The sequence below is a fragment of the Atractosteus spatula genome, chromosome 5 (assembly GCF_055471065.1).
Source record: "Atractosteus spatula isolate fAtrSpa1 chromosome 5, fAtrSpa1.hap1, whole genome shotgun sequence".
NCBI lineage: Eukaryota > Metazoa > Chordata > Actinopteri > Semionotiformes > Lepisosteidae > Atractosteus > Atractosteus spatula.
The window spans coordinates 27329040-27343740 of NC_142710.1; the positions used below are offsets into that span (position 1 = coordinate 27329040).

At 40.7% G+C, this 14701-nt stretch overlaps 1 protein-coding gene across 1 annotated transcript in view; it reads right to left on the reverse strand.

Annotated features, from left to right (window-relative positions):
• The window catches only part of cdh23 (cadherin related 23), a 194283-nt gene that overhangs the window by 120110 nt on the left and 59472 nt on the right, over window positions 1-14701 (reverse strand). Inside the window, exons 6-8 of the mRNA XM_088916036.1 lie at window positions 9290-9484; window positions 8566-8694; window positions 3355-3433 (exon numbers count right to left, since the gene is read on the reverse strand). Of these exons, the coding sequence (XP_088772162.1) occupies window positions 3355-3433; window positions 8566-8694; window positions 9290-9484 (403 nt within the window). The remainder of the gene's footprint in view (window positions 1-3354; window positions 3434-8565; window positions 8695-9289; window positions 9485-14701) is intronic.

Sequence of the window (14701 nt, forward strand, 5' to 3'; positions counted from 1 at the left end):
TAATGTTGCGTTAATTCAAGAACTGATGAAGAAAATCCCTCCAGAAAGCAGGCACAAAATTGCTAAAGAAACACCAAGAATAACCGATCACACCATTTCCATTAGCAGGTAGGCTAACACCTAAACCTACCATTTCATTTGCATTTTTTTGCAATTTCTTTTCAATTTATTGAAAACAAAGAAGCTGTACAGTATGTACTTTTATGCACTGTGCATAAAAGTAGGGAAAAGGTATATAACATAAGAAAAGGCATCAGACTATACTATATTCCAGTCATAATTGTAGTTTAGTTCATTAATAATGCAGTGATAAGAATGAAATATCCTGTACTTGAGGTATGTACACAGCAGATTGTGCAATTCACCCCTCTGACTTACACAATACAGCATAATACTATATAGATTTCTAAAATGACATTTATAGAAACTTCCCCAAGGAGTTACACAGTCTAAAGCCTACCCAAAAGCCTTAGTTAATAAATAAGCTTTCAGATGTGCTTTTAGAGACCTCTGAAATATCATGAAAATTATCTTAAAAGCTGATGTCCAACACCTGGATGGAGAGGAGACAAGTGAATGGGAATTGCATCTAGCTATGGCTGCCTGTATTTGAACTCTGTAATGGTGTGCAATTATTTTGGCAGCTGTTCATATGCTGCTACTGAATTGTGGGATGCGTACTTTCTATTGCATGGTTGAAACTTGACTGGGAGGTCACTGGAAGGTCAATTTAGAGACTGGAAGCAGCTCTGCGGAACAACATGCATTTTAAACTCTTTGACAGCGTGATAGTTAATAACACCAGCAGAATCATTTTATTTTTATCGCGCTATTTTTTCCATGTGAAAATTTCCATTCGGCATTCTCACCAACAACAACAGCTATTAGTAAAAAAATCCTGTGATTTGCATTTTCAAATGAATTGTTTTTAAAACATCTTTGAAGAAAAGAAAGTTAAAAGAAGTATTGCTATGTATAATTCATTGATGAATTGTTTTAGATTGATTTTATGGCACCATAGACTTAGACATAGATGTCTAAAGACGACTAAGCAAAGAACAATAATATTATACCTCATTGTATTTATATAATGTTTGTCATACAGAATTATATAAAGTACAGGATGGAACCCACTTCATCCACTGTTGATGGGGGCAGTCATTATGCACCAGCAGCCTCACTACACAGCTGATTAGGAGGAGCAGTAAGTTACTTGACCAAATGAATTAAGGAGGAACTTAAGGAAGGCCAGATAGTAAAGGCAAGGAGTAGAATGTAGCCAGAAACACTGTGGTTAACATCTCTACTTGCATGAACTGTGCTATTGGATGTTTCAGGATCCATTAGATAAGGTTTTGGTTTAATGTCTCATCTAAAGGACAGGACCTCCTACAGTACAGGGTTTGGATATTCTGGTCCAGAGGGACGAATTCCACTTACTGGTTCAGCAGCATCACTTACAGTAGCAAGCAGGTTTTCCTTTGAGGTCTCCTATCCCAGCAATGACCAGACCTAGCCATGTTTCATTTAAAAGACCTGACAAGATCAGGCTACCAGGTAATGCTGCTGTCAACATGCTGTTGGAATGGCCAATTTCATGGAATGGCACAATAATAGCAGAATAAAATGTAGCACTACTCATCCATTTACAAAATATAGTTTTATCCTCTTTGACCTCTAACAAAGATGTATCTTCTATCAACCTCACACTTTCAATAGATTTTTTCAATATCTGGGATTCTAATTCAGAAAACAAAAAGGAAACACAATAGTTGTTTTAATACTCTACTACCCATAGGTAAAAGCAGTGCTTCTTCCTCTTCTACTTGCTTTACACATGTTCTTTTCCAAACCCAAATTATTAGAATAAAAGCTAAACTTAAGAATTCAGGTCATGAAAAAAATTGTGTGCTACTTTTTCATAATAGCAATATAGCTGAGACTGTATTTCAGACGCTTTCTGTGACATGCGAGTACAACCAGCACTCCTGTCATTCACGGACCTGTTACTATTGCCAGGGATTACAGAAACTGTAAGCTGTAACCCATCAGCAACCCAGTGTGATGGTTCTACTGTATCAGTGGTACTGCACACCTTTCAGCATGAGTGGTTTTGTTTTTTAAGCAAGCAGAATCAAGCTGATGAGTTTATTTAAAAATAGTTGAGGAGACGCACACAGAAGGACAAGAATCAGGTTCCTTAATGACATAAATTGACAGTGATCAGGAATATGACAGTACAGTACATGCTGGCTTTGGAACAGCCTGGCTGTCAAATAGTTAAAGCCCACCACTCTCTGTATTAGTGTTATTCACTGTAAAGCAGAGAGTGCCAGCTGAAACATTAATTTACACCTTCGTCTTGATCAGGATTATCTTGGCTGTGAGTGTGGAAGCCTTGCACTTCCACAGGGAGGAAGGACAGAAATGTTTAATTTAAACTGCAGTGAGATCAGGTATCAAAGACTAAACACAGGGCAGCCCCTGCAGTCGAGTGGATTACTGAGAGCAATCCACTCCTTCACTGTGTAACCCTATGAGTTGGGAATATCAAAGCAAGGTGCTCCTTAATAATGACCACAAGAGCAAAAAGCTGTGCTGAAGGAACACAGTCCAGAGGCAGTGATTTAAATATAACTGCACTCACTGATCCTTCTTCTTCTAATAGACCTAGGAACCCTGCTGGTCTGGCTGATAGCTGTTTCACTGGCACACAAAATCCTAACCTGTGTCTCTTCTCAGTAATACACAACATTGGCCATCCACCCTGCTGTACGAAATCCTTAGAGAGCACTGCAATGTGCACTTGGACTAATGTGCTCTTAAATGTCCAATGGAAGCTCTCTGGTTACGAATTTACAAACATAAACCGTGACTGTATTTCCACTTTGAAATTCAACAGTTTCATTTGGAGCACAATGCATTTCTAAGGGAATGCTGGTTAAGGGACATGCAGTTGTTGAAGGGTAGTAGGGGTGAAAGGTTTTGGAAGGGAAAAGGATAGCAGAGATTGAACTAAAAGTCCTCTACACTTTCAGTCAACAGTTTGTTACTCATATATTCAGAAGTAGCCAGACTTGTGCAGCACAACACACGGCTCTTGTGAGCCGAACCAATACAGGGCCTTGTCACAGTCGGCCTTTTGATATTGACTCCTAAATATGGAAGTGGACTCTCCTGAGAACTACATTCCAAAAGCATTTTACTGACAATATCAGTCTAGCTGTAAGCACTGCTGCAACTCCTTAAAAAAGGTTTTAATGTGAAGGTTTCACGACGAAAGGTTGGTTACTGTATATAAAATAAAAGGCATTGACCACTCGAAGGAAGCAGGCAGTGACAGGGGCAACTCACCTGAGACGACAGTATAGCCAATGCCCCTGGGACGCCCACGGTCCTGGTCTATGGCAGTGATCATACGCACCAGGCTGCCCTGGAAAGAGACACAGTGCTCAGACAGAGTGGGACTGATTCTCCTAAAGCACATTTATTAAACTGAATGATTTACTGATGAGCAAGTTCCATTTTAAGTAAATGTGCTAATGTTGCCAGTTCTTCACATTAAGAAAAATCACATTTGACACATAGTTTACACCTTTTTACCCCACTACGTTTCTGAGGTACATGTATGTCAAGCAAAGTCGTGTATTTTCTAACTTAACAGCTAACCTTTTCAGCAAACTCTGCATAATTTTTTTTGGCTTCAAATTTCAAAGACGTCTGACTAGTTTTTGTTGTAGAAGTCTTATGTAACAAAGCCTTGAAAACTCTTACAGAAATTCCCATGATTTCATAACACTTTTACATTACCACAGAGAGCTGCTCTCCCACCGCTTCAAACAGAGTTTCACTATTTAAAACTCGTCTAACGTACCACATGAAACTGGCAAGATCAATTTAATCCATAAACTGTGTCTGAAGTGTATTTACGCTTGTTTCTGCCAAACAGCTCATGTCACTGACCAATTATAGAAGAATCAATTACAGGCCTTTTAAAATCCACTGTAAGCTAAATGCCTTGCAAAATATTTTGAAATAATTTGGTCAAATGTCTTCATCTCTATGTGAAGTGCTATACTCAATCACCTGGCATAGTAATGACATTGTAAGCTTCTATCCTCAACCCACATTGCAAGATTTCTCTCTTGTCTTTTTGTAAAAAAAAAAGTGATTAAATTGACAATTTAATTTTTATTTATGGAAAATCTAGCATCTGTCATCTCTCAGGGGATCACAGCTGCAGCAAGGTTCAGGAGACAAGCAATTTAAAAAATGACCTGTGACAATGCGGTATGTTTGATTTCCTTTTGCTTGTAAATGTCAACAGCCCCAAAGACACACAGTCTTCCCATCCCCCATACTCTGTACATGTCTGTGCGGTGAGATCCGATTCTTTTAAATTCATAGAACGTAGTAGAGCAAGGACACTACTCTGTAGCAAGACTGGACTGGTCACTACACCTTCCCCCTTCCCTCACTCTCCATCCAGTCGTTTGCAAATTAAAACAAGTCATTTTTCAGGTCTTATCTCAAATTCTCACAAGTCAATAGACAAAGTCTTCAAGAGAACTTTATCAGCATAGTACAGACCTACTGCCTGCTTCAGTTGTCTGTGTCTGTGTGGAGAGTACAGCGCTTATTCTAGTCTGTGGTGTACTTTATTATGTTTAGGTTGTATTTATACATGAGCATGTAAATACATTTAACATAAACCTGGATAAAATAAGTTAACAATATCAAGACTCCCACTCTCCAGTTCACAGAAGGACATTAAGAAATAGTCACACATTGAGCAGAATCTTCCTGGCTCTGCTTCCCAGCTTGGGGAGAGACGCTAAGGTCTCTCTTTGGGGTGTCCTAGACCATGGTTTATGCTGGACAATCATGGCAAAAGTCAAGTAGAGCAGGAAAGTGTTGAAAGTGGAAGTCAAAGTGTGGAAATAAAGCTTCTTACCACAGGCTGAGAAGTCTGTTGCATTAGCTGTCTGTATTGGCTAGCTTGTGTTGAGTGAATGTATGTTGTTTGTCAATGTGCTGCATCTCCTGCATGCAGTATTGGTTGGATATATCTTGTATTGACTGTCTGCATTCTGTATTCGCTGCCAGTATGTGGGCCTGGTTGTATGTGTGCTGGTATTCAGTGTGCTTTATTGGCTATGCATGTTGCTGTAATAGCTGTGTGTTATGTTAGATGTTTGTACTCATGCTGTATTTGCATTCAATGAGTTCTATGTTCTGTGTGCTGTATTGGCTGTATACTTTATTGGCTGTCAACATTGCAATATTGTCTGCCTTGCAGTGCACAGGTAATCTGCATTGCTGTATTTCCTATGTGTGCTGTGTCGGCTGTGTGAATGTGGTATCACCTGGGTGTGTACAATCTCACTCACAAACACAAAACAGGTAAGCACAGAGTCATTGATTGGTTGGCTCAGGACGTTTCCTGCTGAAGATCTGGGAGAACGAGCCTCATTCATTAGAGTGTGTTTTCTCGACCTTCCTCAGACAGTTGATGGATATCAGAGCAGCAAAAACACTCACCACTGTTGTCTTCACGCCTCATCAATATGCATGCAAATGTTGTACTTGACATTTCACACAAGGGTGAAACCAATGCTTTTTTTCAATAAATTCTGAGTTACTGATAGAACCACAGGGACAGGGGAAGAGCAATAAAGCAAGTGCAGGGAGAGAATTCCCAGTTCAGTCTGTGCTGCAGCTTGAGCCCACGGTGTAGCAAATGTAATGATTAAGTGAAAGAGCAGAAAAGAGAAAGGAGACACACAAGAGACTGTGAGCATGAAAGGTGGGCATTGAAATCAAATAGCAGAAGCTCGAGGTACTGAAGCAGGTCAGGTTGTATTTAATCTATTTGCAGTTAATTAAGCTGTGGAACAAATGAGAGTTTTTTTAAACATATAATATTGAATGAATAGTAAGAGATAATAGCTTTCTCCTTTTCCTTCTTTTTCTTCACTTTTTTGTGGTGAAAGAATCTTATAACAATTTGTACTTATGTTCAAAACATTCAGAAAATGGAAAACTTTGTCATCTAGAGGAAACTATCTGTCAGGGACTATGTTAATGACATTTATTAAACACAATCCAATTTTTTTTCTTTAAAACAATAAATAGAACAGTATTGGAATAGGGCCTTCTGGTTTATTTGGTCCTGATTACTGTAGAGGAAGAAGTGGAAGAGGTGTTAGTGGGGCCAGCAGGGGGTGTTCACCCTGGAGTCCATGTGGGTCCTAATGCCCAAGTATAGTGACGGGGACAGTAGACTGTAAACAGGAGCTGTCCTTCAGATGAGACGTAAAACCGAGGTCCTGACTCTCTGTGGTCATTAAAAATCCCAGGGTGTTTCTCGAAAAGAGTAGGGGTGTAACCCCGACATCCTTACCAAGTTTCCCATTGGCCTTTACCAACCATGGCCTCCTAATAATCCCCATCTATGAATTGACTTCATAATTCTGTTCTCTTCCCCACTGATAGCTGGTGTGTGGTGAGCGTTCTGGCGCACTATGGCTGCCGTCGCATCATCCAGGTGGGGCTGCACATTGGTGGTGGTGGAGGGGAGTCCCTATTACCTGTAAAGCGCTCTGAGTGGAGTGTCCAGAAAAGCGCTTATATAAGTGTAAGCAATTATTATTATTAATTATAGTATAATAAGTGTGTACTGTATATCTGTCAGAGTGGCACAGTGATCAACATTAGTTTCACAGGCCCAGGTTCATTGGGCCTGTGTACCCATCTGGGTACACAGATGGGTATCTGTTCAGAGAGAGTTTTCACATTCTTCCCATGTTCACATGAGCTTGCACGTCTCAAAGACACACAGACTAGGTTTAAGTGGCTACTCTAAATTGTTCCTTTCCAGCAGAGATTCAAGGGGATTTCATACCTAGAAGGTTCTACCTTCAGGACAACAAGAGAAATAGATCAGAAAGAACAGAATCAGTCTAATAGTTTTCTCTTATTTGTGGTCTACATGAAGTGACACGGACTTCAGGTTGAGTATGTATTGAGTATCATAGTGACTATTAAAACTGCAAAAGGATACAGATTACACAAAGAACCCTAAAAAAGAGAATGGAAAGCAGGAGGGAGAAAATGTGTTTGGAAATGTTAGGGCTTTCATTCACAGAAACAGCAGTGTTGAGTGAGTACAGGAATTCGCGGTAGCAAAGAGCACTTTGCTTCTGCAGCCACCATGATATTGTACGACTAGGTGTTCAAAACAGATCAGATTTATTCCATTCAGGCACATTTCATATTGCCTTGAAATTTTAATTTTGATACAAACAAAAATAAGATCGGTCTGTAAAAACAGAAATGCTGCGAGTCATACTTTAGACGGTACTGCACATATACTGTACATCTAAAAAACATAAATACTCAGCTTCGGACAAAGCATTCTTAATATCTGAAGAGAACAGTGAATGATTTTCATCATGTGCATCCCCCCCACAACATATACTATCACCCTGGTGTGGAGAATTGACACTATGAGTAAATTTGCACTTGGATATGAAAGGCATTAGTGATAAATCCCAGCCCCGGTGACCTTTGTGAGCGGTGCAGTTCTCATGGCAGCCTGCAGCGGAGTGGTATAAATCACTGTCCAGTAATTGTGTTTCTCTAACACCGTCACGGCACTCTGCCGGAGGGACGGACTGCCTCCTCTAATTACTACCAATTTACAGCTGATTTATCCTGGGCCCATGAAGGCAAAGGGCCTCAAACACTTTCTCAAACTCACTGTGCATATCACAGGTAACCTGCTATTTTGGTTCATGTGGCACAAACTTCAAAGCCTTCCTCATACAGAGTCACCAGATTGGCTGGAAAATGTACTTTAGGAAATTAACCTACTGTAGATGCATTATAACACATGTAGGCTGTGCAAGAATTGGGGTTACAGTTAGGATTTAGATTAGATTTGAAGCTAGGATATGGGATAAAGTTGACACAAAGGCTGAGGTTATTTAAATTGGGGGTTAGTGATTACATTTGGGGTTACACATAGTGTTAGGGTTACAGGTAAAGTTAGGGTTGCAGTTTTGGTTGGGTTTGGATTAAGGGTTATGATTAAGGTTAGATTTAGGATTATGATTATGGTTAGCCATAAAGTTGCAGGAAAGGTTAAGAAAAGGGTTAGGTCTTTGGCTATGGCTGGGGTTGCTGTTAGTCTTGTTAGGTTTAAACTAGGTTTGAGGTTTAGGTTCAAAATAAGGGTTCCATTAAGAATTGGTTTAAGATTACAGTTTGCACTGGAATTGAAATATAGGTTTCAGTAAGGGCTAGAGTAAGATTTGAAGCAGAGGCTGAGGCAGCAGTGAAGACAATTTTTTACATGCAGGTGTGTGACAGTGAGATGCATCTCTATGTTGAGCTGTGTTATAAACTAAGACAGTGTAAGATTGTCAAATCTCAGTATGTGAGAAAGGGAGGCTTTTTTATAGATCAATGGGTAAGAAACAGGTTGAGCACAAGGCAGAGCGGGATCAGGTGTGAGACAGCGTGAGAGTGGGGTGCACTGGAGGGAATGACAGGACCACTCACAGGAGGAGTGTTCTCGTAGATGTTGGTGCTGTAGGGGAGGTTGATGAAGACGGGGTCCATGTCCTGCACATCTGTGATAGTAATGGCCAGGTTGGCAAGGGAGGAGAGTGGCCGTGTTTTGTCCTGGTCCTGAAATAGAGAAGACAAACATGCAGGAGTCTCTAAACAAAACAACTTTCAATCTTTCAAACAGTAAAGAGTTCTGGTCATTCCATAATGTTGTTGGGTGCACTCATTCTCTTAGGAGGCAAAGTCAAAGCTACTTATACTACTGAATGATATTTTTTACCCAATGTTTGCATCATTTCTTTCTTGCCAGGAGGGGTGTCTTCCATGATATTAATGTACCCATCCACAAAGCATGTGAGGTCACCCTACGGTTTTGAACATGATACTAAAGTAATCCATATGTCATGGCATTCTAAGTCATCATATCTGAACCCTATCAATAATTAATGGGTTATTTTGGAAGAACATCTGAGACAATACTTTCCTCCTCCATCCACCTGGCATGAGGTGATTGACTTTCTCATAGAAATATGATGCCACATCCCTGCTGCATATTCCCAGATGCTGGTAGGCTTTCTGCCACAAAGCTTACAAATCGTATTGGCTGCATGTGGTGGCCCAATGCCTTGTGAAGTGACGTTGCACTGGTTTTCCATTTTTTGTCCATAACTTGTAAGTTTGCACATTCACCCCTTACTGTCTGGGCATTACTCACAGTAGCATTAACGGTGAGCTGGTAAGCTTGTGTTGTCTCATAGTCAAGTGGTCGTGTGACTGTGACGACGCCACGTGCCCCGTCGATGGCAAAGAAGGGTGAGGCAGGCTGGAAGGAGAAGAGCACGCTGCCACCTGTGCCCTGGTCTGGGTCTGTGGCGTTCACAATGAAGATGGGTGTGGCCACAGGTGTGTTCTGAAAATAAAAATACACATTTTTACTACTGCTAGTTGTCTGATTTAGAGCAAATTTGTATAATCATTTTGCATGTGTGACCGTTGCGGTTCCGCGCGGGCTCATACCCTCGGCGCTCCACCCTGCTGATTCGTTCCACAACACGTGGGCGTGAACCCGGGTCTCCAGTGTAATGCAACAGGGAACCAGCCGAGTGAGCTAAAGGAGACCTCCCTCAGCCCAGGCGGCTGAGGTCACTGCTATGTGCAGGGACGGCGATGAGGGTGCCCAAACTACTGTAGCTGCGCTACACATGATCACTATTTTATTGTATGATGGCAAGGGTGTTAAACTCTAATTTCGGGGGGAGTCTTGAGGGATTCTATCTTTTGTTGTATGCCATCCGCCACAGAGTTGGCCCATCATGATTGATCCAACTACCTTACCTAATTAATCTCTAATTGTGACTAATACACTTGATTTAAAGAACCTCAGGCACAAAATGTTTCTCAGACCTTGAAAAAAGCATTTTTTTTCACTTAATTAGACCAATTAATTATGTGAGAGCTTAGGTGGAATGCAGGATAATAATTTGTGGTTGCACCCTGGATTTGTTATGTTGTCTTGCATGCCCCTCAATTTGCCTGACTGGTGCAGCCAGCATAAGCAGTGGACAAATCCACACCATTAAAGACCCAGCTTCCCTTTGAGGAAGACTTACACATTCTTGAAAATCCTGGGGAGTGCTACCATTATAACAGTCTCATCTCATACTAGGAGACCTGCTACATTTATACAAAGACATCTATGCATATGGAAGAGGTTTTCATAATTGTAAAATGAGACCAGGACTTTACCTTGGAGTAGGTTTGGCTCTCATTTGAGTTACACTGACTGGGTGCAAGGAGGTATTCCTGTGAAAACCTTTGGCAAATGACTGTATAGTATAGGCTACACTGATGTTATGAATTAAGCCAATGACTCTGATGCCTATAAGGCTCTATTGTTATTTGGAAATTATAGGTGAAGAGTGAAGAGCGTAACATGTCCATAATGTCAAATCATCCCATTGAGGTGATACCACTTCCCAGGTCTTTCAAGGATACTCAAACAACCTGTGCTAAGCAAATGCTCTTTAGGTGTAGTGGGTCTTATGCACACTTGATCTGTGTGAGTCATGTGAAAGAAAACTGTGTGGCTGTGGGTTCAATTCAAGATTAGACCACAAAATTATGCTTTGCATACACCTATATAACTTGCTATGAGAAGCTGCTATAAAAATGGATTGATTAGTAAAACCAAACTGCACAAGGAGAGAGAAGGCTTTGCGGCTCTCTGCACTTGGCCGGAGTCCTGTCAGACTCATAAAGGAAATGTAGGATGATGTTTCCAAAATAAATAGGTCGAACAGACATGATGTGAGAGAACAGGAGAGAGAGATAGCAGAAAGGTGACAGTGACAGGAGGTTACAGAGATGAGCTTTGACATTGTGTGTCAGGTTGATGGTGTCTGAACAGAATGAAAACAGAAATGAAGGAACAAAATGAGATGCACAGGAAAAGACTGCTTAATCTCTCTTCCTTCACATCGTGGGTTCACTCTCCCGTTCCTCCTTTCTATACATCCCATCCTATCCTGTGCAAATTCATAACCTTATTATTTTAATTGCTTCTTAATTTGCTAAATGCAAATCCTATCAAGTCAATCAATTTCTAATATGCATCACACAGTTGCACAGTGATTTCAAATTCCCAGCACAGGATTTGAATGGATTTTCAAAAAGAAACAAAACCTCCCTCTGACCCCACCTGAACTTCACTGCAGTAAAACACACTCTGAAAAATGTGTTTATCAGCTGCCATGGTTTGCATTTTTAGAGAATTTGGAGTGTGATAAACAATTGATCCACTAATCGCTGTGTATACTAACACCCTGTGTCTTGCATACTCTATAAGAGATATGGAGTAGAGTAGTCCCCAGGAATTTACAGCAAGATAGTGCTACATGAAATGAAGGGTGAGAAGCACGTATGGAAAGGTACAATAGAAACTCACATGCCATTTTCTGAAATATTGTACACTAATTATCCTTTAATCTAATTTATTCATAATCTATTCTTAACAGCTCATGTCTGTCAGAGCCGCAGTGGTTTTGAAGTTTTAAGTAACACATTCCAGTTCAAAAACATGTTTGGAATAATGAGAAATTGCACATCATTTACTGTATGTCAAATTGCTGAGCATACAGTATGTGCCATATGTCTTGAATGTCCATCCATCCATTTTCTAACCACTTCTTTCAATTCAGGGGAACCAGAGTCTGTCCCAGCAAGCATGTCTGTAATGTATATCTAAAGTACAAAGTGTCTTCCTACCACTATGAGACCAGCACAGATCTTCCATCATCATTATTAAATTTCTGCACAGGAATTGAAGACCAGATCTGACAGCAATATTATTTGTCATGTTCATTCTGTGAGCATTTAAAGCATCTAGTGCAGTATTTTAAACTGGAGTCTATCAAGGGACAGTTTTAAACAGAAAGGATGTCTGATGCCCAATTTCGTCAGGGGAATAAAGAGATTCCACAGTTGCATTTTAGAAAGATCCGCCAGATTCCTGAGATTCAGTCATAATTGAACTAGCTGCTGAGAATCTGAATTAGAACCTGGATCTTAAGATCTCCAGTGTCTGCATGTTGCTGTGATATGTAACCCCATCCCAAGTGTTTAAAATGTAGAAGCCTTACCCTGTGAATTTGTGAGCTTGGGAATGTCAGTAATGTGTAGTGTATTGTAGAAGTCCATGTTTTAGTTTGTCTTGTGTGGAGCACAGGAAGCCAGGTGGTGGTCCTGTTAGGTAATATGTTTAACAAATCTTTAAAGGCTCGAAACAATTGAGCCTTTTGTCCTGAAGGGGTATCTTAAGTTACAGTGACCATGTAGTAAGCAAATTATTTGACCTCTGTACTTCAGACCCTCACTGGGACATGTGGACTGCACAAGCAGAATAGAGCTCAGGTGTGGAAGCTAAAAGAACTATCTTCTCTTTCTACCCAGGGGAGCACTAACCAAAAGGTCATGGGATGGTCTGTCTTTTTAATATATTACAGACTGACTAGCCTTTTGTTGGGTCAGTGATTTAATATAGTCGGACACCTGGCCCTCAGTCTGATTCACCTAGGGCAATCTGATTACAGCACAGAGAACAGACAAGTGACAAGAAGACCCTACTCTATGTGGTTGAGGAGCAAGTGCAGAGTATCCTGACAGCTGGCAGGGCTACTGCAGCTTTATTTTCTCATTCAGCATTAAATACACACTGTCTGCGTTTCCCTTGTAGTGGTTCAGACCATTTGCTCTGCACCAGCACATCAATGAAAAGGAGATGATGAAAGGTAACTATGGGTGTCCTTATGAGGAAAAGTGATGTAATCCTAGGCTAGGGAGGTCTATCTCTAAAATGTTGGCTATAGGAGAATGAAGAGTTTGGCTCTGTACTGCTCTTCTGTAATATACTGCAAAAAAACACACACACAAAATAAAATTAAAAGTGACTTTCTCCCAATCCCCCATCCTCGGTGTGGCCTGGAGACCCACATTCACACATCTAACCCAAATGCTTTATTTTGTTATTTGTTATGTTTCCCTTCGTCTATGGGCAGGCAGAGGGAGGCGGAATGGAAGACTGGCCTGTCTCTTTGCCATTACTGAGGGGGAAGATTGGAGTGGAGGGAAGAATGAGAGAGTAGAGAGGAATTTGAGGAAACGGGTGGGATTGTTGCCCTCCTCCATTTGGTCTGTGTCCTTCAACGTGAATGAGAAAACGAGACTTGGAATTGTATGCACAGCCTGGCAGAAAACAGAGAACACAGGAGTTTGGAAAATGTGGGGATCACAGGTCATGGGAGGTCTCTTTTCTGCTCAGAAGGCCCAGGAATATACTGTAATGTACTGAGTGTTTTGGTTGAAAAGTCTGTCCAAAGGCTTCATGGCTCTTTACATCCGGGGAGACGAAGGGCACATAGCACTCTGGAGAGTGTACTGAACTTGTGAGTATGCTGTACTTGATGAATGTATACTGAACTTATGTGGAGTGTGCTGTTGTACTTGATTAAGTCGTGCTGTATATGTTGAGAGCGTGCTTTACTTGGCTTGAGCATGCTGTACCTGTTGAGATTATGCTGTATTTGTTGAGACCGTTGTGTACTTTTTTGTAAAGAGGTGCTTTTGAAGCTCCTCTCATTCTGTCTGCCCTTTCATATTGGCACTGTGTGCCTTCCAGCGATATCACTGTAGCTCAGTCCCCAGCTCCTCATTAGCAGGTTCTCTGCTCCGGTGCCAGCTCTGATACAGGGCTGCCATCCACTATAGCAACACCGTGCAGCCATTGCAGAAGCCTATCTCACAGAACCGTGCCTCCTCCATTAACACTGCACTCTGTATTAATTTGGCCCCTGATAATAGGATCATTTGTTTTCCATGTTTATCTTTTATAACTCCCCTTTGATTAAATACAGTAGCATTTTAGGCAACACAGTTGTGAATAGAATGTCACATATTCCGTGCACCTAATCATTGTCTTTTTACATTTTTTGAGGATCACGTACAGTAACATGTCTGTGGCCACCGGTACTGAATATGTTATACAGTATTTGTTGACTGTACTACAATTTTGAAGGAGCCCTTTATATCTGGTCTCTATCCCTCTAGCTGGGTGCCTGAAACTAATAATGTACTGCATACAGAAAGGGATACTCAGTTTTTGTCATTTGTAGATAGGTCATCATTACTATCAAGCAGAACACCTAGAACACTTGAAGAATCTTCATACTGATTCCTTTATGTGGCTTTCATAATGCTGAAATTCTGTTAATATCACACACACATACACACCTTTCAACACCCCACTGATGTTTTGTAAAGTTTAAAGGTTTTTTCTTTTCTGAAAGAATGCAATATACGGTGATAAAGTTGTTCATTTGTCTTTGGTATTCAAAAAGATGTAGGAATATTTTTTAAAGTTGCAGCATTAGGGTGTGACATACATTTTAGATAGACTCTTGATCCTTTTCTGATCTTCTCCACACAGAACTCCAGACCTCAAAGCTTTTCTGAACTGTTCTGATGAGCTTTTTAAATCTCATGCAGTAGGACTTTTTTAAATTTACCATTGTACTTTTAAAAAAAATAGTTTCTTGTTGCTGCAGTTGCTGAGAACAGCTTGTTAATGTGGTGA